The following is a 23557-nucleotide window of genomic DNA, read 5'->3' on the forward strand; positions in this document are numbered from 1 at the left end:
GTGTACCTCTGGTGCAAATTACTGACCTCTGTCATCATTTTAGGTGGGGGAACTTGCACAATCGGTGGCTGACTAAATACTTTTTTGCCCCACTGTATATGCATTTGTAGTCAGACAAAAACAACCCAGTGGAACAGGAGGTATATCGACTGACTATACAAAACAACCCCACTCCCCCAGTCAGTCCTGAAAACCACTATAGGACTTTTACACTTATATGCAAATGACTGATAAACACTTTCTCCAGATATCTTCCTCACCTCATCCTCATTCATTAGAGCGTCTGGTTTGGCCAACCTCATCAGGCAGTCATACACAGGATGAACCAGGGCCACCATCGGCATGTTGTTCACCTAAAAAACACAGTGTGGAGAGTCCTTACAGCAGCTCAGTATTATCAACATAAAACAAAAGGAAACTGTGTTAAGTCCTTGACTCTGATTTCTCTTACACAAAAGCCAGGATTGAGTAGTCTTACAATAAGGATCACTCTGTTTAAAATGCCAGTGGCTCCAAGCATGGATGGAACCTGAGTGTGTTAGCACCACACCTTTCAGGCTCATCTTTACACTGCCAATGAATAAACACCTTACTAAATGAGACATGACCTAGATTTTAGAAGCAGCATAATTAGGATCTGTTCAAATTTTAGTGGTTGTTCCTGGACACTTAAATGTGCTACAGCTAACATATTAGGACCCCCAAGATGCAGCTAGAGGAGGTGGTCGGCACCACGGACAAAAAACAAAAAAAAAAAAGCAGCATGTCCTCTTAATAAGGACAATGAAAAGGTTCCATTTTTAATCAGAGTGATTTAACAAAGCTGCTTTGCGTTTCCCTTTCCTAAATTTTAATACTCAAAACTCTCTCTGCCTCTTACTTTGAGGTAGTCGAAGATGTTGCAGATGAACGTGACATAGCACACCCACTCCTGCAGAGAGCGTGCCCTCATCTCCTCGCGTTCTTTGAACTCCTGCTGGAGTCGGTTCAACAAGTGTCTCCTGAACACGTTTCCATTGCTCTGCTTGGCTTCAGCCTGCAGAAAGTGTCAAGCAAAGTGTCAGGCAGATAACAGTGAGAGGGTGGACAAAAAGTGGGAGCTTGAATGTAATATATAGGTGGGACTTACTGACCTGCACTATAGTGTAGCAAATACGCCCAGCCTCTTTGCTGAACACGGGGTCCTTCAAAGACTGATCCACAATGATGTTGGATACTTTCTCCAGGTTCACCAGAGATGGATCTGAAAAGAGAGAATATGTTTAAGTGCTTTTTTTTTTTTTACAGCACCCAAAAATGGCACACATGAAGAAGTTAAGGGTTGACCTTTCAAGGCTGTTTTTAGTAACCTCTGCGTGTCCAGGTCAAATGACTGGATCCGGTAGTCTTCAGCAGAGTTTTCCATTACAGATGCAAGTAAACAAATTACACGGGAGGGCTGTCACCTGTGGAAATCAGACAGTTACTGCAAGCGTTTTCATGCAGAATATAAGCTTTTCAGAGACAGATCAAAAGGCCACAGTCGGAGACATCCGGGCACTTTTGGTGACCACAATACATGCAAAATCCTGTACAGTCATCAAATTGGCTGGCCCCCGGCCGCGGCTCATTCACTGAGGGATGGAGGGGATTATACAACCCAGGTCAACTAAAAAGTTCACCGAACACCCAACCAAGCATGAGCCAAGTTATCTTCAACTTGTGATGTGACACACCAATGTTACTTCCATATTCAACTAGGTAACGTTAGTTTAGTGTAAGAACACGTAAAACTTCGTCTAACGGTAGCTTTGTTTTCAACAACATTAACATCCATTACAGCTGTAGTGGAAACCAAACGTTAACGGCTAGCATTGACGCTAACGAATCAGAGTGGAGTTTAATACCCAACCTACACTTGCGTTATAACCGCCCGCTGAAAGATACAAACGGGTAAATATTTTCCCGAACTGAAAGAAAACGGTAGTTAAATAATTGACCAAAAAATGGAGGATAATTATGTGACAATTATACCTATTTAATGCCAATGTGTCACATCTACGCTCAGGTAGAGGTATGCTCTGGTAGGCAGCCTTTCCTCGACGCAACCCTAACCTTTCGAAGATGAAGTATCAACAGAAAGATGAGTCCCTCCTCTCTTTTCTTCGCCGCAGACCCTATGGTCTTCGCCTAACCCAAAGTTAACGTAAACGAAGGCCTTAGTCTTGTACTTTCGAGGCCTGTCTACGCCATAGATGTCCTAAATAAAAGAGGATGTGAGTTTTAAGTAGTTACTTGCTGAATTTGACACGGTGTAGTGAGGTAGGGACTTATCTTGACGTGATATTTCGTCTTGGAGAGACTCTTCCGACCCGGCAGTAATATTAGGAGCGTGCTAGCAAGAAGTAGAAATCTGTTCCTGTTCTACTAATTTTGAACTGTACCAGTTGAGGTTCACTGTTGGAACTGATGTGGTATTTATGAAGGTACGGTGATATTTGTCTGCTTCTGTTACCATTATAACCAAGTTAATGCCTGCTCTGTTCTTAGTTTACCTTAGCTTAGTTTAGCTAGTTCCAAGGTCTTATTATATGTCCTCCACATGTCTTGTTTTTTTCTTTTTAATTTTTCTGGTCTTTATGGCATTTTATGGTTGTGTTATAATTTTATAAATGGTGAACATAGAAGAAAACCAGCCATTAACAGACACCTAACAAAACACGAATGACGTGGGTGAAGCTGTAAATGTAATGTTGTGGAAACAGCTGCTAGGAAAAAGTCTTGAGCCACCCGTCGTTTCGTTTTTTTAATACTTTACTTCGGAGGAGCCAGACATAGTTGACATTTTTTCAGTGGTGTGAGCAATAGTTCTCCAGGCTTATAAAATTTTGTTTTTCAGTTTGTTTGTTGAACTACTGAACACTGGCATATGAGTCATTCAGGCATAAAATGGCACACTAATTAAGTTATCAACCACTGTTGTGTATCCTTAAAACATTTGAGGAAACTGGACTGGTGGGTGGCAAATGAAAGCCATGTCCTTAAGAAATAGTAAAGACCGACACAGGGCGCGAGAGATCCAACTGGCCCTGCAGGTGATCCATCAACTTTTCACTGAAGTCTCCTTGTAAATAGTCTCAGTGTAAGGGTCGATGTCAAGAAGCCATGCTTAAGGAAGGGAGACAAGGAGAAAAGCCATCTGTAAAACATGGTGGAGGCTTTCAGAATGACAGTGATCCCAAACATGCATGGGGAACTTCTCCGGAAGACTACTTAAAGAAATTACAAGAAAGCTTTTCTAAGAGACTTCAGGCTGTGATGTACAATAAAGGTGGTCATATAAAATATTGACTTTCAAGCTTGTTAGAACAGTATAAAAAATCTACAGAATATATACTGCATTCCCATGTATGTTAGCACATTTCAGTAAACGAAATGTGCTAAATGGGGAAACACCCATTTCTCATTTTCATGAAACGTATATAGGAGTTATATATTACTGTGTATTGTTCGAAAGTCCATCCCCCAAAACCAAACTGGAGGTTTTATAACATCTAGCATGTAACTGTTGTTATAAATATCAAAATAGTCACTTTAATACAGTTTGGAAACACCTGTGCTTAAGATTATACATACAAAACAAGCTCATCTCACCAAACGTGATGCAGTTAAGATTATCTTTATCTATTTAAACTTGAATTAAAGTTTGTTTTTAACTGTGTTAAACTGAACAAAGGGTTTGTCATTTGTCTCATTAGAGTTTCTAGAAACCTGAGGCTGTAGAGACATGGTGGGCTATGACCCTGGTGTCCAGGGTGCACCTCTGTCCCCAAAGGAGGCGGCCTTCGCTGGTTCAGCTGCTGGGATGGTCACCAGAGCCCTCATCAGTCCTTTTGATGTCATTAAAATCAGATTTCAGGTAAGGATGTGTACTTGTTTTGGAACATGTGAGACTTGCGTCCAAATGGTGAGAGAAGAGAGCCCAGAAGTGAGAATTCGTGCTCACTTTGAAGATTACCGTGAAGTAGCAGCTGTGACCTTCCAATTGGTGACTGTACTAAAAGCATGTGCAAACATTTGCATTCAGTTTAAAAAAAACAAAAAAAAACAAAACCCAAAAAACAACAACTTTAATCAAGAGATTTTTGAAGCCTGATAAATGCAGGTCATGTGTTGTGTTCTTATCTGTATTTTCCCCCCTGTAGCTGCAGATAGAGCGCGTGTCTTCAAAAACACCACAGGGGAAGTACTATGGGATATTTCAGGCAACACGCTGCATTCATTTAGAGGAGGGACTGTCTGCTTTCTGGAAGGGCCACATCCCAGCACAGCTCCTCTCTATCTGCTACGGAGCTGTCCAGGTACAACCTGCAAACTGTGAACTGCAGGCTAAGTGGAACAATTATAATACTCTAAACAATCTCAACAACACAGTTGCTTTTATTGTGTCCAATTTGCAGTTTGCGAGTTTTGAGTTTCTGACAGAGTTGGTCCATCAGAAAACGCTGTATGACAGCCAGACAGCAGGCGTTCATTTCGTCTGTGGCGGCTTGGCAGCCTGCTCTGCCACAGTGGTTTGCCAGCCTCTGGACACGCTGCGGACACGCTTTGCAGCTCAGGGAGAACCCAAGGTGGGACTAATCATTTCTTATCCTGATCGCTGTCAATGTTTGACAGGATTTCATACATCAGCTCGTTATACAGGTTTTTATTTTACAGTCCTACTTTCAAAAAACTTGGTGCATTGTGAAAAATGTAAATAAAAACAGAATGCAATGACTTGCACATCTTATAAAGTCACATTGTTTCACTAAAGAGTACAGAAAATATAGTAAGTGTTTAAACTGAGAAATTTTTAAGAAAAATGTTAAATCATTTTAAATTTGATAACAGAAACGTATCTTATAACATATTGTTTACCACTTTGGAACAGGCTGTTCAGGCTGTAGTTGTCTGAGAACTGAAGAGACCAGCTGCCGGATTTTGTATGGATGGGAGCATATGTTGTCCCTTTTTTCTTTTGCCATCAGAATTATTGTCTAAAGGCGAAGAAAGATGCCCAACGGATTTACTTTACCAAATGGATCATCCCGGCCTTGCCGTATTGGTCTATTTGATTCAACTTTGTTTTTATTCTTTATTTTATTTTATTTTCAGATGTTACACACGGGACAGACATGACTGGGGGAAAGAAAGGGGAGAAAGAAAGAGAGGTAGGGAAAGAAAAACAGCAGGGAAGAGGAACGGTGATAAAGGGGAAAAAAAACAAAAACAAACAGGAAAAAAAAAATACATATCAATCTTCTGGATCACCTGTTGAGAAAGGGGGGAAAAAGAGAGCAATATAATAAACAACATCATTGCAATGATCGATGTGAATATAACAGTAAATACTAAATATTGAATATTATTGTGCAGCACGTAGGATCGACAGCACACCGTGTGCTTTGAGGTAGGAGCCAAAAAGGGTGTAGTTTGTGTCTGTGAGCACCCGTGTGTACACCTGTGAGCATGAGTGCGCTTGTATTTAAAAGGTTCCTTCATGTAATGATCTGCTAGAGGGTGTTGGGGGGGCCATAGCCCCGTCCTCCAGGGCAAGAAGCAGGTATGGAGGAGATCCAGGCTCCAGACATCCAGAGGCCCTCAGAGCACAAGAGCACATGTTGTTCTAAAACCTTTACATACAAATAGATGCAGTATTTAGTTTAGCATATGTCTTGCTGAAGTATGCAGGACCTTCTCTGAAAAAGACGTTGCCTAAGTGGAAACGCATATTGCTCTACAACCTGTGTATATTTTTTCAGCATCAGTGGTGTCAATTCCAGAGACACTAACGCACCGTCATACCAGAGGTGCAGACTTGTGAACTGAGCTCTGATAACAATGCAGATGGTGCCTCTGCTCTTTAGTCTGCAGAATGCAGCATCAATATTTTCCAAAAGAAGTAAAAAGTTTTGATTAGTCTGTCCACAGAACAGGTTTTTCACTTTGCCAAAGTCCATTTTAAATGAGCTTTGGTTCAGAGAACGTGAAGGTGGCATTTACATATGACTTTATCTTTGCACGAGGGAGCTTTAACCTACATTTGTGGATCATGTAATGATTTCTGGAAGTGTTCCTGAGCCCATGCACTGATTTCCATGACCGAATCATGCCACCCGAGGACCCAAAATGATCACGGGCATCCAGTATTAATTTTTTCTCACTTGTCTGTTGAGGACAGAGATATGCAAATACGTTTAATTAGGCGAATGTAGAAATATTTGAGGATTTGGAAACAAGTTTTTGTTTCCCACACTACCAACAGCATTGAAGACCATTTCAAGTCTTACAACGATGAAATATTCATAAAGCATGTTAAATATTCTCGAATTCCTGCCTTAGGCAGAATCGCTTGCTGTATACTGCTGAAACCCAGTTTTCTATTTCCAGGTGTACAGGAACCTGCGACATGCTGTGTCTACAATGTGGCGATCAGAAGGAACTCTAACATTTTACCGCGGCCTGTCACCAACACTCATGGCTGTGTTTCCTTACGCTGGCCTGCAGTTCTTCTTCTACAATATCTTTAAAAAGTTGTTGGCTCCACAACCCGAAGCTGGGAACTCAGGAGGTGAGTGGAAACTCTTAATTGTGCAGCGTTTACACCTGCACAGGGTTCAGTTTAAAATCCTGTCACTTTTTATGTTCAAGGAAACTTAAAAAGCCTGGTCTGTGGGAGTGGAGCTGGAATGATCAGCAAAACAATCACGTACCCATTCGATCTGTTCAAGAAGAGACTGCAGGTGGGGGGCTTTGAAGCAGCCAGAGCTCACTTTGGACAGGTAAGCTCCTCAACAGCATGTTTCATCATATTTGATTAAGCGCTCTGGGTTTGATGTTGAAGCATTGTCTTCTGTCTGTCCTGTGCAGGTGCGGAGCTACAGAGGTCTGCTCGACTGCATGGTTCAAATAGCCAAAGAGGAGGGCTTCCGAGGATTCTTCAAAGGCCTGTCCCCCAGTCTCGTAAAAGCTGCGCTGTCAACAGGCTTCACCTTTTTTTGGTATGAATTTTTTGTCAACGCCATGCATAACTTCAAGGAGAAACAGGAAACAAATGTCATCGCCAAAGACTTTAACAGAAGATGATGAAGGTGGAGGGGAGCAACACACACAATCACGCACATTGGAAACTAACTTATGCCTTGTTATTTTCTTGCACTGAAAAAAATGTGTCAACTGGGTCAATATCATCATTTGTTTCTGTTGTGTTTACATATCACGACAGAAAAATTACTACATTATGTTTGTTGTGATGACATCAGAGGAGGGGGCGCAAAAAAACAGCAGGATTTTTTTTTTTTTAAAAACATGAATTTCATGTGGGATTTCAAGGTTTGTGGATACTTGCTTTAAAAAGATAAGTGTTAACATTGAATATTCAAACTGAACTTTGCACACTTTGAGCATTTTGTGTCATTTTACACAAACTGTTCGACTTCATTAAGTTGCAAGAAAAGAATACAACAAAATTAAGCTTTTGTGTTGGTTTTGGGCAAAAAAAAAAAAAAACAACTAAAAATTAATGCAATAAAAACCAAGGAAGAACGGGGAAGGGAAGGAACGCCAAACGAAAAGTCAAGTAAGTTGGTGGGGTAAAATAAAACGGTAAAACAAGTGGGGCCAAGGGACCGCCGAAAAACAAGAACGTAATAATTTTTTCAATAAAGTTTGGATTAAGGAATTGTGTTTGCATGTGTGGTGTGTAGACCAGGATGAACATAGTGTTCACTAGAGGTGTGCATATGAATCGTATGCCTTTTGACACCTTTTATTAAAAAAACCGTTTACATATTGAAGTTTGGCACATGTGCATGGGTCATCACATGCCCCCTAAATGATGAAAAATGAATAAGTGAGGACAAAGAGCTCACAACAGGGTTTACATATTTAAAATAACTGAATGTGGGCATGTTGGATGCATACTCTGTTTGCATAAATGCCCACATACTGCTTACTCTCTTACAATTCCTCCATCTAAAGCATAAGTACACTGCACAGCAGTTGCATCTCCTTAATATCTGCAGGGAAAATACCAAAGAGTCCATTAGCTGTGACAACATCCTCATTTAGGTTTGACAGTGTTTCTTGCAGATATTGGCAGATGTCGTGGGAAAGGCCTCAGAGGCGATCGCCTGTACTAATGAGAAGTGTATGAATTGAAAAAGGTAGCAAAAGTTGAGCATGTAGACGGAACAGAAAGTGGCATGTAGGGGGGTGTGGCCTTGCTCCTGAAATTCAGATAAATTATCTGCAGTATGATGAGAGGGGGAACTCAGTTTCAGCTTCATCTATATACAATTTCACGTAATATGTTGAGATATTTATATATTAGAGCTATTTTGCAATATATTGTCTTATTTAATACTGCTGATTTAACTTGTTAGTTACTGTTCTTACTGTCATGGAGCATATCTGGCCACAAAATTTTCTCTGAGATCAATAAAGTATTCTGATTCTCATTCTAATTTATACAGCATATGTTGTAACTTTATTGCAGTTTATTGTTTGATAACAGCATTTTGGTTATTTTGTAAGTGATTTAAGTGTTAGCCACATGTTTAGTGAGTGCTGTTAATTATAGATTAAATTTTCTGCTAAAAGGGAGCATTTAACAGGTATTTTCATTAGAAAACTGCGTTTCCCAGAATCCTTTGTGGTAGACAAAAGTTACTCTGGGTTTAGCTAGCAAAGAAAGTTTCGGGAAGCCATTATATGTTGCTCTGATGTCGAGCAGTTTATTTGTTGTACATCCCCTTTTGAAGCCCTATATAAAGACTAGCGTTTTTGCAATTGATGTCTGATCCGTTTTTGTTTTTTTTTGGCTAAGTGGATTCTCCACAATAGCATGACTTGGTTTCCAAAGTTGCATTTGAATGAGCCACAAGCCTGTCTTTCCATTCAGATAGATCACATTAACAAACTCTCCACACAGTAACGGATGCAGCAGTATTTACTTTCATTTACTGAATACAAAACCCATCAATAGTATGACAGTAAATGAACACAATAAAACCACAATGAAGTCAATACAGCAGCAAAACAACACCACATGACCAAGTCTGTAAAAACTCCTGTAAAACACGACATCACATATGAGGCTCAGATAAGGAAAACATTCAGTTCACAAATATTTAAGGGCAGCCTCGGTAGTCAAGAATCATGCTGTTTCATGAAGACATCATGGCTGCTGAGACACATTACAGAAATGTCAAAGCAGCTTCATCACTTGACATGATATTCTTTTTGAGTCACATTTATATTTTTCATACAGTATATACAAGAATACACAATCACCTTACATCAGACTGTGAAAACCATAATACTCGACTGTTACAGTGGCCAACAAGAGTCCCAACTACATAATTCAGTTACCAAATAAATGAACAAAGCCAGAGATGTTTAAAGATAAAGCAGAAAACAAATGTTAAGTTTATGTGCACTGAGTCTCTCGATATCTTTTCACCAACACACCCTGAGCTTGGATGAAAACAAGGTGACACTGTGGGATAAAACGATTTCAGGAATGTATGCTACACTCAGTCAGGCTAATTGGACTCCATACTGATTAATGAAAGGTGCAGACTGGCTGTTTTCTAAGGAGAAGTGAAGGATGAGGAGCCTGCAGGTGCTTTTGTTGGACTCTCACTGGGATTTACTACACCTTTACACTTGGCGGGCCTTGCTGTGGATGCCTAGCTGTACCTGTAAAGGCAGTCTGAGAGCTGTTGGCTTTGCTGGAACGCCGGCGAGTCGGCTGAGGGGCTGGGATCACCAGGACAGTCACTTCTTCTTCAGATGGCTGAGGGAACATTGCAGGATGTGCTGGGTAGGCATCCTCCACTAATACGCAGGTCAGGGGTGTTTAACAGCGGCTTAGCCCCGCTCTCATTCTGGTTGCGGACTGGAGTTCCAGGAGAAAAAGCTTGGAAGCTTGAAGAGTGAATCCCTGCGGCCTGGATCAGGTAGGGTCAAAGTCTCTGGAGCAGACTTCTTCCGGGGTCGCTCTTTGGGCACTGACAGGAAATCAGGGGCTTCGGTGGAGAGGGGAGTGGACGGGGCGCTGTTGGGTCCGCTGCGGGTGCTAGATGGCAGGGGGTTCTCTGAGATGGAAATGGTAGGGGGGAAAGTGCCAATCTTCAGGTTGGTGGCTTCCTGCGTGGCACGCTCGTACTCTCTTACTTCATCCATGGTCATGTCTGTTGGGTTGGAGCAGTGACATAATATTAATAATACCTACTGAGCTATCCATGTCCCCATATAAGAGAGACAAGGAATCTTTAGAATTGTTTTTATTAGATTTTAATGCAGTTTTTATGTGATATAAGCACAGAGATGTGCAATTCTAATAAACATAATTTATTAACAATAAAACATAGAAAACACATCAAGTATTTAAACAGATGTGTTTCAGAACAGAGCTTAGTAGTAGTAGAAGTGGGGTGCTGAACTGGCCTGCCTGCGGTTCAGGCCATCATGAAATATGAAATGGAGCTAAGAAGACCCAGGACTGTTAAAAAGCTAGAAAATCAAGCAGCTCATATCCTTAAGTTCCCAGATGTTCATGGTTAAAAAAGAGAGGATGCTACACAGCAGTAAACAGGGCCGTGTCCCAACTGTTTTGAGACGTGTAGCTGCCATCAAATTCAAAATGAGCTAATGTTTTTCTTACTTTGGTACATTCGATATGGTTTCTGTGTTCTACAGTGAATAAAATATGACTTTAAGATTTACAACTTCTTTGTATTTTCAATGTCCACAGCATCTCGAGCTTTTTGGAAATGGGACTTTGCAGATTTATTTAATGTGGTGAGGCTGCAAATGTGGAAATATTGCACACAGGTTTCTCAAGGTCTTACAACGAACTGCTTCAAGGGAAATACGTGTCAGGAGAAAACTGTACTCTCAGTTTCCCGTTCTTAGCTGACAGTAGTCACACCTGCGGTCTTTTGCTGTTGTCCATCTGCTCTACAGTTTGACATGTTGCACAATCAGAGATGTTGTTCTTCATACCTTGATTATAATGAGAATTTGAGTTAATGTTCTCTTCCTATAAAAGCAGTCTGGGCATTCTCTTCTAACCTCTGACATCAACAAGATGAAAAATCAAAGTTTCTAAGACAGTTTCAAAAATACACAAACCGGCCACACTTCTGTAGGAGGAGGTGGGATGTGGCAAAACCAATTAGCAGAGGTGACACTACAGCTAACTGGAGTCACCCATCTAGTGTGGAACATTTTATATGTTATCATTCGTGGTTAATTGTCCTAACAGGCCATTCAGGGAGTCTTTTCTCTGTTTTTGTTGGTGGAGGTTCTAGCATTTACCCTATTTAGAATTATTAACAGGTATCTGTTCCTGTGCATGGTACCCATACACTGCATGCATACACCCTGCTAAAAAGAGCTTGCTAACATTTAGTTGATAACTTAGCACACTATGCTCATGTCCAAATATGACAAATATATCCAAATACTTCCAACTCCAAAAACACCAGATGGAGATGGTCACAAAGCTAAAAGTTGATGAAATTAATAAACAAATTGATAATGTCATGCTAGCTATGTCCATCCTTTGCATACAGTCTATGATCTCCATCTTAAAATGGAAAAATGTATGTGAAGTGGGTGCAATCGTGAGATGAGTCAATGCCTGCACATGAAACTAACCCAGGTTTTCTAAAGACTGTCATCTTCTGCGCACTTACCAATCCACTCATCCACCCAGGCAAAGGCCTGCCTGTGTCCTAAAAGCAGCACATCTCGGATCACCTGAGGAAGATTACAAAAAATAAAAAGAGAGAAAAGGGAAGCAAAGGAGGCAAGCTCACAGGAAAATGAATTCAGGCAGGGACAGAGGCAGGGAGGAAGTTCAAGGAGAGAAACTGCAAATCAGACGGCATTCGCTCTAAAGGATACAGAGAGTTTCACTTCATTTCTCACTTCAAACATTTTCTGTTCACCCCTAGAGGATTATGATTTATGTGGGACACTCCTGGTGTTAGCCTGTGAGTAATGAACCTGCCTTCAATGTGTGTGTGTGTGTGTGGGTGCCTTGGGCAAGGATAGTGCAGGGACAGCTGACCCGAGGGACAGATGCTGTAGCAAAATGGATTTGGGAAATGAGAGATACAAAGTTTAAATTCTGCAGCCAAGAAAAAGGGAGGTGGTGCTGCAAGGCAAGCTGTGGGATGCGAACAGGGCAGATATTGTTGAAGGTGATAATAGAACTGCTGATCTAGCTCACGGCCGTGTATCACATGTTTTCAGAGCAAAAGATAGGACGCCTCTGGCTCAGACGATGATATAAGCAGGCTGAAACTCATCTACAACGTGTCTCTTGCCCCCAAAAATGGTTTGTCCTGACCTTGTGTACAAACTGCTCCACACGAGTTTGCAGGCCCCAGACTTCAAATTTGACAGTGACCAGTTTGTAGGAGCACATGATGGGGTCCTGGGTGTCGAGCCATCCTTCCTGCAGAAGCCCTCGGTTCGTCTTCTTTGACTTAAAATACCGAAGGTCCTGCAAGGCCACAAGAAACCAGGTTCAGAAAAACAACTCAATTTTCCCCAGGAGTTAAATAAACACAAACAATCTTATGTCGATAATCCTCGTAAAATTTACATAAGACCATAAGGAAAATTTGTTGAACTGTTTTCAAACCAATACTTCAAATTAAAACTATACTTCCTGCCATCTAATCTCTCTCACACACATCAATTTCCTCCTCTCTGCCCACAGGACAGGATCATCTGCTTTTATTTACGAGGCTAATGCAGGGTATAGCTAAGAAGCACAGTGGGAGTCTCAGAAACTTTACACGCATTAATCACTGCTCCCAGTGGACTAATTATGCTGTGATGCTCATTTGTCTTAGAGTCATGCATCTGAGTGTGACAGAGTGTCTCTATCCCTGCTGGGAAAGTACTTGTAGAGGAGGTGGAAGACGTCTGTTATATTCTGCTCCGTATAAAATGTTTCATCAAGTGTATTGAGAGACGGAAAGATGAGAAATGCTAATGACAGATTAATCGCTTTTAAGCGCATTTTTTAATAAGCAAATATCTCTCCAAAAGATGTTTTACTTCACTTACTTTTCCTCCTGGTTTTGCTGAACAAGTTTGATTAACTGTAGATTGTATTTCAAGAAGGTCTAAAAAGTGAAGCCAAAGTCAAAGTGCTTTAAATATGATTTCTTTCTGGTGACCAGCAGGGAGCAAATCCTCTGGCTGCAAGTAGTTTGGTTCTATATACTGCATCATATATGCTGCATCCAGTCAAATCACCAGCAAGTGTGAGGATCTCTATAAAAACAGAAGGTTTTGGTAGTTTGCAGGTCTGGAGCATTGCCACAGTCTTGCCAGGAGTGGACGATGCAGCAAACTCACCCACGGCCAGACTGTGCCATGATCATACAAACGGCAAAAAACTCAAAAGCATTTGTCACTTTATGGTCTCAAATGTTATTTTAATACCTTCTTTCATACATCATGAGGTTTATTTTCTAAATTATGTTCATATTTGGAGTAAAATAGATTATAACACAGACGTGACTAAGTTGTGACTGTGAACAGCATCTCCAGGCTTTAATAACAGCAGAACACAAACACAAAATAGGTGACATCCATCTTTTCTATACGAGCTATGGCTTGAACTAATATCAGTGGGGCAGAGAGGCTTTTTGTTGATTAAAATTACATCAAATTCCATTAAAATCAAGCATCTGACACTCATGCATGTGTTGAGCCGTATTGAGCCAAACGTGGTTTTAAAGATCCTTCATTTTTTTTGTATTAATTGATTTCTCAGTGTGATGCATGCTGGTTTTATTTAGTTAAAATACGTTTAGACACTACAATAACGTCTTTTTATCTTCAGCACTGGAAATTCTTCCTTGTCTTGTGGACGCTGGTTGCATGCGTTTGCATCATGAGCACCTGCTGTCAGACCTTTGACTTTTTTCTCCTTTGTTTTTAACCCCCGACATTTGACACAGTTCATCTGTTTTTAAAATAATATTTACATTAGACATCTGACTTCTGTGTTTAGCTCTGGACAGCATGTCTGTGCTATTCTTAGCTCTCAGTGGTTAAAAGCAGAGGATGACAGAGATCGGTGGGAGGTGCGTGTGTGAAAGTGAGGGTGTCAATAACAAAACTGCAGCGCTGTCATGACCCCTCTTGGTTATTAATAGCTCAGCTTTTTATGACCATCACGTCCTGATAGATGAGCGAACGCACGCGCATACAAATGTCAAATCTCCACAGCTAATGCCCATCACCTCCCCCACACATAAACATGCGTTTCCCTTCCTTCCATCGCCCAGAGGAGGCAGATGGCCAGCTGGTGGTCAAACACGAGCTGGTGCTGGTGGAGAAAAGATAACACCCTATTCTGTTCCCTTCTCCTCACATCTCAGTTGTTAACTTCTCTCCTCCTCCCTCCTATTCACCCTTCTTTCCACTTCCTTCCGCAGTATCTGTGCCGTGGCTGCAAGTATTCATTCACTCCTCATCCTGAGGTCAGTGACGTCGCTCTCCTCACCTCCGACTCCTTGTAGTGGCGCTCGGGGATCTCATCGTAAGCGATGTCCAACAAACACACATCCATCTCCTCTTCTCTGGGCTCACTGCCAAAGATCTGAGGAACAGGGAACAGTTCAGTATGTGAGGACAGCTCAATCAGTGGCGTTGACAAATGCTGTGGGATGAAGTGCCGTCACTTGGTGGATTTATAAAGGCAGCTTCACGCATCACATAAATGCTGGGAGTCATTTTAGTCACACATCATATTGCTGTACAGGAAAGCAGTGGTTGAAAGGGTTTACGTTTGACAAAAAGATAATTTCCTGAGCACGTCCCGTCCTTCTAGCTTTACCCTCAAACAATAGGCCAAACAAACTGTGAGTAGGAATGTGAGTCACACCAAGTGGTCAATGATTTCCTCCTGTGTGACTCACGGGACGCAGCAAAGCAATGTTGACTAGTTATCCGCTCCTTTCAGAGCAGTGAAAGCGCTCTTGAGTCATGGACATTAATTAAACTTCCTGCATTCTTTGAATCTTTTCCATGGGTATAGGGCCAGGAGCAAAGGGCAGGGAGTCAACTGCCAAGGTTATTACAAGAAATGAGGGAGGCTGGAATAAAGAGAGAATAGCGGTGACTGCACAAATGGTGGGACCAGTGGGGTGTTAACATGAGAGCGGAAAGACCCTTCTATTGAGTTTGCCTGCACCCACATTTGTTACAATCAGTTTCAAATGTGAGATTTTGACCATCTGTGAAACCATCGTGATGTTCCTGCAACTCTCATAATCCACCACTAGGTGGGGCCGCAGCCTTTTCCTTCTACTACATTGTGTATTCGAGTAATATTGTGCAACAGTCAGACTTGCCTCCACTGCCAATACCAAGTGTTGCTCTGAAGGTGAGGTGGAGATCAATTGAAGTGCTTTTACCTGGTTTGAAATACTCAACACAACCAGCAGGACCTTGTCAGGTTGATTTAATAAAAGACAATTACAGTCAATCTATTTTATAGCTATAGTTCTGTGCAAAAGGTTTTAACCAGCTCTTATTTCTTCATATTTTACTTTAAAGGAGCCAGACTTTCTTGTAATTTTTAAAAGTGGTCTTAAACATTAGTTCTGCAGATTGTCTGAAGGTTTTTTAATGTTGGTCTTAAGACAACAGGCTGCTTTTTCACTTGCTTTCAGTCTAGTCCGTCTACGTGACCATTTTCAGTGGATCATTTGAACCATTGTTGTTTCTACACAAAGAACCAATTTTAAATTTTGTCTTTAGGGACTTTCTTACTAGTCTGTCTTGAAAAACACATTTTTCTGTGAATTAATTGTATGAAAAATGCCAAAGAAACTGAGGTTTGACAGGCATAAAATTGTATCTTTGCACCAACAAAGTGATTCCCAAAGAGCTGTTAACCAAAAACTTTGCTCGTTATAGAGATTCAGACTGTCCACCTATTGTTCAGATGTGTCTGGCAAAGTATCTATGAGAAATTATCATAATGACAGATTGAAAAAGATTGTGATTGTCCAAGATACAAATGAACGAAGACAAAAACATTCATGTTAACAGTCGCAATCACTGCCTGAAGAAATCAGAACAGCAGAATGACTGATAATCCTCCTGATGTCCTTGGCACACAATGATGCAATAACCCTCTGACAAAGAGAATTCATTATTTTTGATTTTGGGGAAAAGACAAGAAGCAACAAGATGAGGCAACAAAGCAGACAGCAAAGAGCACAAAAGGGCAAAGGTACATGAAAAGAGAGAACCTAAATTCTATCCTCTTTCTTTCAGATGCAGCTTTGTTCCTACGATTCACTTCCAACGGCACGGCACTCGGAGCTTTACTCACATTATCATTGTTCCCTTTGTTATCCTCATATTTGGTCTCAATATGGATGGAAAACTTGGGCAGGAAGGAGCACTGAAGGGAGGGAAAAGTGAGAAATAAACAACGTGTGAGTTTCTCTGTTAATAACTGCATTGCTTAACGTCGTTTGTTCCAGCCCCTTTTTCAGAGATTTTTAACATTTTAAGCTTCATCGGTCTGCTAAAGTGACAACATCCTGTTGTTTAGGTCAATATGTGTGCATGTAGTCTTACAGTAGCTTACTCTTTAGCTTCGCTGCATTTTAGCTGCTGTGCTGAAAGCACAAGAAGCCGACACGCTCAGATGCCAGATCAGATTAATGGAGAGGACCGTGTGTCTGACAGGGGCTTATATCTTGGGTTTTATTACACAAAACCAAAGCAGTAATGGTTATTCTCTCACTCCGGAGATTTAAAACCACATCACACTTTAGTGTTTTCGTCCATTTTTACTGTCTTTAACCAAATTAAAGCTCAACACAATCATTATACAGTGTAGAAGGATGAATACTGGATACATGAAATGCAAAAGCCAGTGTTTGTGTTTATGCATGCCATCAATAAGTGATGCTACACATGGTATATTCACAGTGATGTGGAGCGAGAGGCCTTATTGTAATTACTCAGCACAATTCAGTGGCCTTGTGAGTCTTAAAGAGAAACAAGAAAACTGTCTCTGTGTTTCTGATACTGATGATGGTGACAGAGGATAAATGTCTACACACGTAAAGCAGCTCTAACATCGATTAGTAGGTTAACAAGACTAATTTGAACCTACATCAGTAACAACTGACCTGCTGTTTCAAGTCAAACTGGTCAATATTAAAAAGGTGTTTGTCATTTACAGATGAACAATGAAGATATTTCTTTAAAACCTAATTTGGTGCCAGAAATAAATGTCCGAGACCATCACAGTGAGCAGTTTTTTGCTCCGTGCAGTCTGCCTTGTTGTTACAAGTGTGGTCCTGTAATAAGATGCCACCACTGCAACAAGTCAGCTGGTGAAATGTCTTCCATCTTAGATCGCAATCAGCTGTAAGTGATACAAAAACCATGGCAACTCAGACACGAATGACTGCAGAGCTCCGAACCTCCTGTCGCATTAACATCAGCACCAAAACTGTGCACTGCTGGCTTCGTGGTATGAGTTTCCACATGGGAGAGGAGCTCCTGTAGGAGTAATGTGATGTACTCTGCAGTCAGAGTAAGAGGTAAGGATGTGACATGCATCCAAAAATCACAGTAGCTGCTGCCACAACGCTCATATTCTTAAGGCTGTTAACTCAAGAAAAGTTTCACAGTTTCACATGAGCTGGCGTGACCTCCCTGAAACATCCAGATGCTGCAGAGGCAGTTGCATAATCTCAGCGAGGCTAAAGAAACGGCCTGCTGCTGATTTTATATGTGGTTCACTGATGCATTCCTGCTGCTTCGCACACAGAGAAAACGTGTGTGTGCGTGCATATGTGCATGTGTGTGTCTGGGCGGGCATGTCTTAGGGCATGTCTTCTTAATGTCCCGGTGCAAATCATTAGTGCTTTTTGTTGGCAACAGTCAATTAAACATTCAAACAGCTGAGAGCTGTGGGGTTTCTGTTAATGTCTTTAATGAAAAGTTCCCCTGATTAGCTCATATTGACAAACAGGCTGGAGCAGCAGGGGTGCGGCTGTTGTTGAAGCAGGGATCTGGACGCGAATCTGAAACTCTAACAAGTATGTTTGATACTCTCATGTGCTTGGAAGTATTGAATAAAACAAATCAATTCAGATATGCGTGTCTGGGCTCAATCTTAGGGACAGACTGAGGAGCTAATTTATCCAAAAGCAACTTGGATGATTTTTTTTTCAGGATTTGTCCTGAGCTTCTCCCTGTGGAGATATTCCACGTCTACCTAACTGGAAGCTAACTTCAGAACAGATCTCTGCACGCTGGAGGGATTACACTCCTTCCACAGGGATGCCTCGACTTCTGTGTTACCCTTCCCTGCTTTGTGCCATCAGCTGCCAGCAGCGAATGATGACTATTGCTGTCTCGCAGGTTCACTTTTAAAGCGACAGTTGAGACGATATTCATAATCTTAATTTCCATTTTTATCCCATTACTCGGGTGTAAATTAACCGTGATGTTTTTGTGTTATTCTCATTTTCCGAAATTATCCGCAGCAAAAAAATCCCCAACGTCAAAAAGAGAAAGAGAGGTGAAAAAAACAGATGGTAATAATAAAAGAGAATAAACTTTGTTTGGATTTAATCGAGGTATCAGATCACACTGGGGATCGGACGTGAAATTACATTTGTTTCAGATATGCATGGTGGTTTTGTTAAAGACTTCACTTGCTGTGAGCACAATCTGATGAAAAAAAGGACAGAATGATAAGATGGGCACATTTCCCTTTCTCTTTTATTCTTGCATATATTCTTATATTCGTATATACCTGCAATCACAACATGTTATTCATGGCAGTCATGATAACTAAAAACTAGATTTGTGTGACTGAAGAGGTTAAACTACTTAAACAAACATAATGCTTCAAATTGAACTGAGCTGTATGGTGTAGTGCCACTTGTTCTGGGTCCTGGGTCTTTAAATCTGAGGTTTTTTGGTTCTTAAGTTTAATGTTTGTTGTCATATTTGATTTTCATGTTCCTTTTTAGCTTCAGCTTTGGCTCTTTGTTCCTATTTTGATTTCATAGCAGACTCTTCATGTTGAGTTTAAGTGCATTATGGTGTTGTGCAAAGTTAGTCACTACACGTTTTTATTTTGGTAATCTTTTCTCCTTCTGGCTTGTTTCTAATTTTACTTCCTCCTGTCTCATTATCCTTGATTAGTTTCACCTGTCTGTGCCCTATCCCCCTGATTAACATTAGTGCATAATCACCTTTTACAAATAATGCTGTCTCCCCCTCAGTCTGTGTCTCAGTGTCTGTCCTGTTCCAAGCTTAAGTTGGATTCATTTCACTTTGTTTTCGTTGTACGCTATAAAGTAGTCCAAAAGTATTTACTCACCCATCCAAATTATTAAATTCAATCCCTTTCATCAGCACAGTTGCATAAAATTAAACACCTAGGCATGCAGACTGCCTCTACAAACATTTGTGAAAGAATGGGTCGCTCTCTGTGAGTTCCAGCATGGTACAGTGATAGGATGCCACCTGTACAATAAGCCCGGTCATGAAATTTTCTCACTACTAAATATTCCACAGTCAACTGTTAGTGGTATTATAAGACAGTGAAAGTGATTAGGTAGCAACAGCAAATTAGCCTCAAAGTAGTAGCCCATGTGAAATCACAGAACAGGGTCAGCGGCTGCTGAGGCACGCAGTACACAGAGGTCGCCAACTTTCTGCAGAGTCAATCACGACAGACCTACAAACTTCATGTAGCTTTTTGATTAGCTAAAGAACAGCGCACAGAGCGCTTTATGGAATGGGTTTCCATGGATGAGCAGCAGCATCCAAGCTTTACATCACCAAGTGCACTGCAAAGCGACGGATGCTGTGGCGTAAAGCCCATCGCCACTGGACTCTAGAGCAGTGGAGACGTGTTCTCTGTTTCTCTTGTTCCAGGAAGTAAAGCTGAGACAGTTCCAGCTCAGCACCCACATTTCTGATATTTTCTAATATTAAAGTGAATATTTGCGCCCATGTATTTTGAGAACTCACAGGCAGGACTTGGGTTAATATGGACATTGCTTCATGCTGTAAATGCCCTGATGATTGTTACAACCAGTAAATATCAAATATCACAATAAAGTAAAGTATTACAACTGTCTTCTAGCAGTACATGCTGCTCAGCATGCACTGATGTCCTTGATACTGATAGTGTTGGGTGTTGTCAGAGATGTGCTCAACAAACATAACCCGCTCCTCTTCTAACACTCACCCTTAAACTCTACAACACGAGATCTTCCAGGCAGCTGGTCGATCAAAGTGGTTTTGTGTGTGTATGAGTGTGTGTGTCTGCGTGCAGGTACACCAAAACTACTCACCGTGTACTCTGACCATATCATCAGCAGAGGCCATCAGTATAATGGATGGGAATGGGAGTTTGAGGGGGGTGGGGAGGTGGGTGGGGGGACAAAGGCATGAAAGAGAATGAGAGAGATAAGACGAGAGGAGAGAAGAAAAAAATACTTCAGCTCACAATGAAAAAAAAGAACCATTAAGCCTCAGCTCAGTAGCACTTCATTTCCAGTAAAAGCACATGAGAGGAGCCCATTTCACTATGATATTGCCCCATTTTTAAAAATCTGTGTGACACTGATTGTTTTTGACATGCACGGTCCTGCTGAGCGCATATTTAGTCTGTCATATAAACACACTGTACATACAAAAATCCCAAATGCTATATGATGTTTACTGGTTGCCATCTATCGGTATTTTTGTGACATTTAGAGCTGTTCTAGCTCTGCTATAAGCTTTCTGAAAACCTTAATGCTATCGCTTTAATTTACACATTTGATAGAAAGCACATTGCAGCTAATATTTTTAAATAAATCAAAGAAAAACAATCTGACAGATAAATAGCGACACCTTGTTGGTGCCAAATTTATTGTGGAAATGTAAAAACGGAACGATGTTGTAGAAATTACCAGATGGTGAAAAACAACACTTGACAATGAAATAATTATTTTCCTAATGAAACAAACAGATTAACCCATCATTTCATTCTATATGTAGGTATTATATGTTTACATACTAAGAAACATGACAACCAAGTTTAAAATGAATCTTGTTTTGATGTGATCAAAGCGGTAAAGAAAAACGACACAGTTGTACACTCGTGTCTTTGACGCAGCTACGGCGGCACAAGGCAGCAGGTTACAAAAATCAAGATGTGCTTGACCTGCAAAAATGGCAACTAGCCAATCTGTTGTCAACTTTCTCATTTGCAAAGCTCTGCATAGCAGGTGTAAAATGGCCCTGACACTTTACTCAGCTCAGCTGGACGTTGTGTTGGTGCCATTTCGAACAGGCCAACAGGAACGTTGCAGAGTGCCCTCTGGTGTGCAAACTATCTAATGTCATCACTCACAACACGGTTGAACGGTATTTCTCCCACGTCTTCTTTACTTTTCAATTTTTCATTTATCAGCCCTACAAATAACAATACTGATATTGGTTTTAGCAAATATCAGCCAACATATCAGCCTAGCTCTAATGTTGTGGTGGAATTAAAGTGTGATTTTTATCATCCACACAACAGTGATGCTAATTATTGAGAACAAAAACAGGCAGATTACCACCTTTACGGCAGTGTTCATTCTAAATTCTAAAGCACCGCAGCAATTTCCTAATGTTGTAAACCTGCTCAACATTTGGCAATAAACCCCTTTCTGATTCTGACTCTGATTCTAAATCTATTTGCTCTGGACAGAGTTGTGATCCTATATCATTGCACCAATTCTTCTAAATTCTTTTAGAGCACACTAAGGCGTATAATTAAAGCATTACCTGTGATAGTGTATGGGTAATAGTTCCAAGCCTTCTCTGTGACATAGAAGATCTTGGGGACCACTGCTCTGGCCCAACTGGGGAGCTTGCTGTCAAAGATAGACGAGTGGATAGGTTAGTAAAGTGAAGAAGAAGAAGAAGAAAGAGAACAGCTTAAACAAATAGTTTGTGTACAGCCTTGGTAGTTTCCTCTTAAAGTTTCTCCACTCTTCTTCTTTAGGCTATTATCTGGAACAGGCAACAAGAAGCATCCAGCTGTGTGGAGTCATAATGGAGGCTATACAGGGCACCCATGATAGTCCCTTGGGGAAGTTGATTACACCCTGTACCCTGCAGGGGAGTTTCACCAGTGTTCATTGTGATAGATATAGAAAAGGGCATGGAAGGCAAATAGAGGAAATACAGGGGGAGGGCTATTACTCAGCACAAATGGATTCTAAATGCTGACAGCTAAGTAGTTGAGCACCTCATTGGATGTCTAATCAAAAAAAAAAAAAGAAGAAGAAGAAGAAGAAAAAAAGATTGCTGCGGAAAGGGAACATCAGGGCTTTGGTGAGCTGGAAGGAAATTGCCATGTCAGAAATCTGAGAAATACACAAATTTACCAGTGAATACCAGCGAATGGAGAAGATTGACTTTTGAGACTTTGACATTTGGAACAGTAAGTCCTGATTGCCAATAGACGCCGAGAGAAAAGAAGGGTTGCAGACAGTCATTACTGAGTGCCATCAGACAAAATTCACTACAGCCCAAATCACATTTAGTCCAGATTTCTGCTCCCTGAAAAGCAGACAATCAAAGCGCAGCAAATAGCAGCATAATTGGACTCAAAGTCATCATTAAGTTGTACCTTTCAGAAAAATTCTCTCTTAACCACTGATTATTTAACTCTCACATCTCCAACTTCTTCTCTTTTTCTTTTTCTATGTCTGCTAGATGTAAGTGAATATGGAAATTGAGCTGGTTTGTCACTAAAGCCATTTTACACAAGAACTTTGGATCATTTCAGAAGAATAAGATCAGGATATTTTAAAAGTTGTCCTTTTTCACACTGGGCATGCAGCAGGAAACGCTCTGCTACTGGAGATACTCTGTTTTAGGAGAGGGAGCTGCCTAGATAGAGACAGCAGGAGGCAGGACACATGACGCCCACTCACCTGCAGGCAGGCAGAGCACTAAATTATTAGTGTTTGCAGAATGCAACATTATGCATACATTTTACAAAAGGTGCAGGCAGGTTAAAGCAACTGACTAATGTCCCGTGTGACTGTGCTGGACATTTGAGTTCTCACGTGCACCTCTATTAGATAAGTCCAATCAATGCTCAGGGCTGCAGTGTGTATCTGCAAATGGCTTAAGACTCTGTATAAACTATGGGAACATGAGGCAGACAGTTTCCTTCAGTCCCCTTCTAATAACCTGTCAAACAGCCAAGGGAATGTCCAGACACAGCAGACTAGCCACATGTCCTCACACTGCCTTATTTGCAAGCCACACATACACATACACACATACACACAGACACACACACACACACACACGCACAGAATGCAGCTATAACATACTAACAGGTGGTTTGTGGGTGGAGGGATGCAGGCTCCGCTCGGTGTCCGACAGCGACTGCTCAAATTATCCATCATTTACACTGACCTCATCTCTCTGTGCACACACACACACACACACA

The 23557-nt window shown here is 41.1% G+C and overlaps 3 protein-coding genes across 4 annotated transcripts in view; 1 reads left to right on the top strand and 2 right to left on the bottom strand.

The window, feature by feature from the left end:
• Positions 1–2106, bottom strand: part of mif4gdb (MIF4G domain containing b) — a 5943-nt gene extending 3837 nt beyond the window's left edge. Inside the window, exons 1-5 of the mRNA XM_005734585.1 lie at positions 2014–2106; positions 1327–1445; positions 1134–1243; positions 881–1036; positions 261–353 (exon numbers count right to left, since the gene is read on the bottom strand). Of these exons, the coding sequence (XP_005734642.1) occupies positions 261–353; positions 881–1036; positions 1134–1243; positions 1327–1405 (438 nt within the window). The 5' untranslated portion in view covers positions 1406–1445; positions 2014–2106. The remainder of the gene's footprint in view (positions 1–260; positions 354–880; positions 1037–1133; positions 1244–1326; positions 1446–2013) is intronic.
• slc25a19 (solute carrier family 25 member 19) lies at positions 1484–7270 on the top strand. 2 transcript variants are annotated; one of them, XM_005734584.1, is made up of 7 exons: positions 1484–1932; positions 3738–3898; positions 4185–4340; positions 4440–4610; positions 6412–6592; positions 6673–6803; positions 6892–7270. In XM_005734584.1, exons 2-7 carry the CDS (start codon positions 3767–3769, stop codon positions 7105–7107), a joined length of 987 nt encoding a protein of 328 aa, XP_005734641.1. In that variant the 5' UTR covers positions 1484–1932; positions 3738–3766; the 3' UTR covers positions 7108–7270. The 2 variants fall into 2 exon arrangements, with proteins under 2 accessions (XP_005734641.1, XP_005734640.1); XM_005734583.2 differs by lacking the exon at positions 1484–1932 and adding an exon at positions 2275–2465.
• Positions 7271–8955: 1685 nt separating this feature from the next.
• The window catches only part of pitpnc1a (phosphatidylinositol transfer protein cytoplasmic 1a), a 51453-nt gene continuing 36851 nt past the window's right edge, over positions 8956–23557 (bottom strand). Inside the window, exons 3-9 of the mRNA XM_005734586.2 lie at positions 21874–21962; positions 20409–20416; positions 16403–16474; positions 14564–14659; positions 12386–12541; positions 11727–11790; positions 8956–10217 (exon numbers count right to left, since the gene is read on the bottom strand). Of these exons, the coding sequence (XP_005734643.1) occupies positions 9907–10217; positions 11727–11790; positions 12386–12541; positions 14564–14659; positions 16403–16474; positions 20409–20416; positions 21874–21962 (796 nt within the window). The 3' untranslated portion in view covers positions 8956–9906. The remainder of the gene's footprint in view (positions 10218–11726; positions 11791–12385; positions 12542–14563; positions 14660–16402; positions 16475–20408; positions 20417–21873; positions 21963–23557) is intronic.

The sequence above is a fragment of the Pundamilia nyererei genome, unplaced genomic scaffold, assembly GCF_000239375.1.
Source record: "Pundamilia nyererei isolate P.nyererei 1_Seehausen unplaced genomic scaffold, PunNye1.0 scaffold00059, whole genome shotgun sequence".
Lineage (NCBI taxonomy): Eukaryota > Metazoa > Chordata > Actinopteri > Cichliformes > Cichlidae > Pundamilia > Pundamilia nyererei.

Bases quoted from the DNA above. Each gene is read 5' to 3' on its own strand.
- slc25a19 (XM_005734584.1), top strand. From the start codon at position 3,767: ATGGTGGGCTATGACCCTGGTGTCCAGGGTGCACCTCTGTCCCCAAAG. The intron at 6,593-6,672 runs GTGAGTGGAAAC...TTTATGTTCAAG, and splicing joins CGAAGCTGGGAACTCAGGAG to GAAACTTAAAAAGCCTGGTC. The intron at 6,804-6,891 runs GTAAGCTCCTCA...TGTCCTGTGCAG, and splicing joins CCAGAGCTCACTTTGGACAG to GTGCGGAGCTACAGAGGTCT.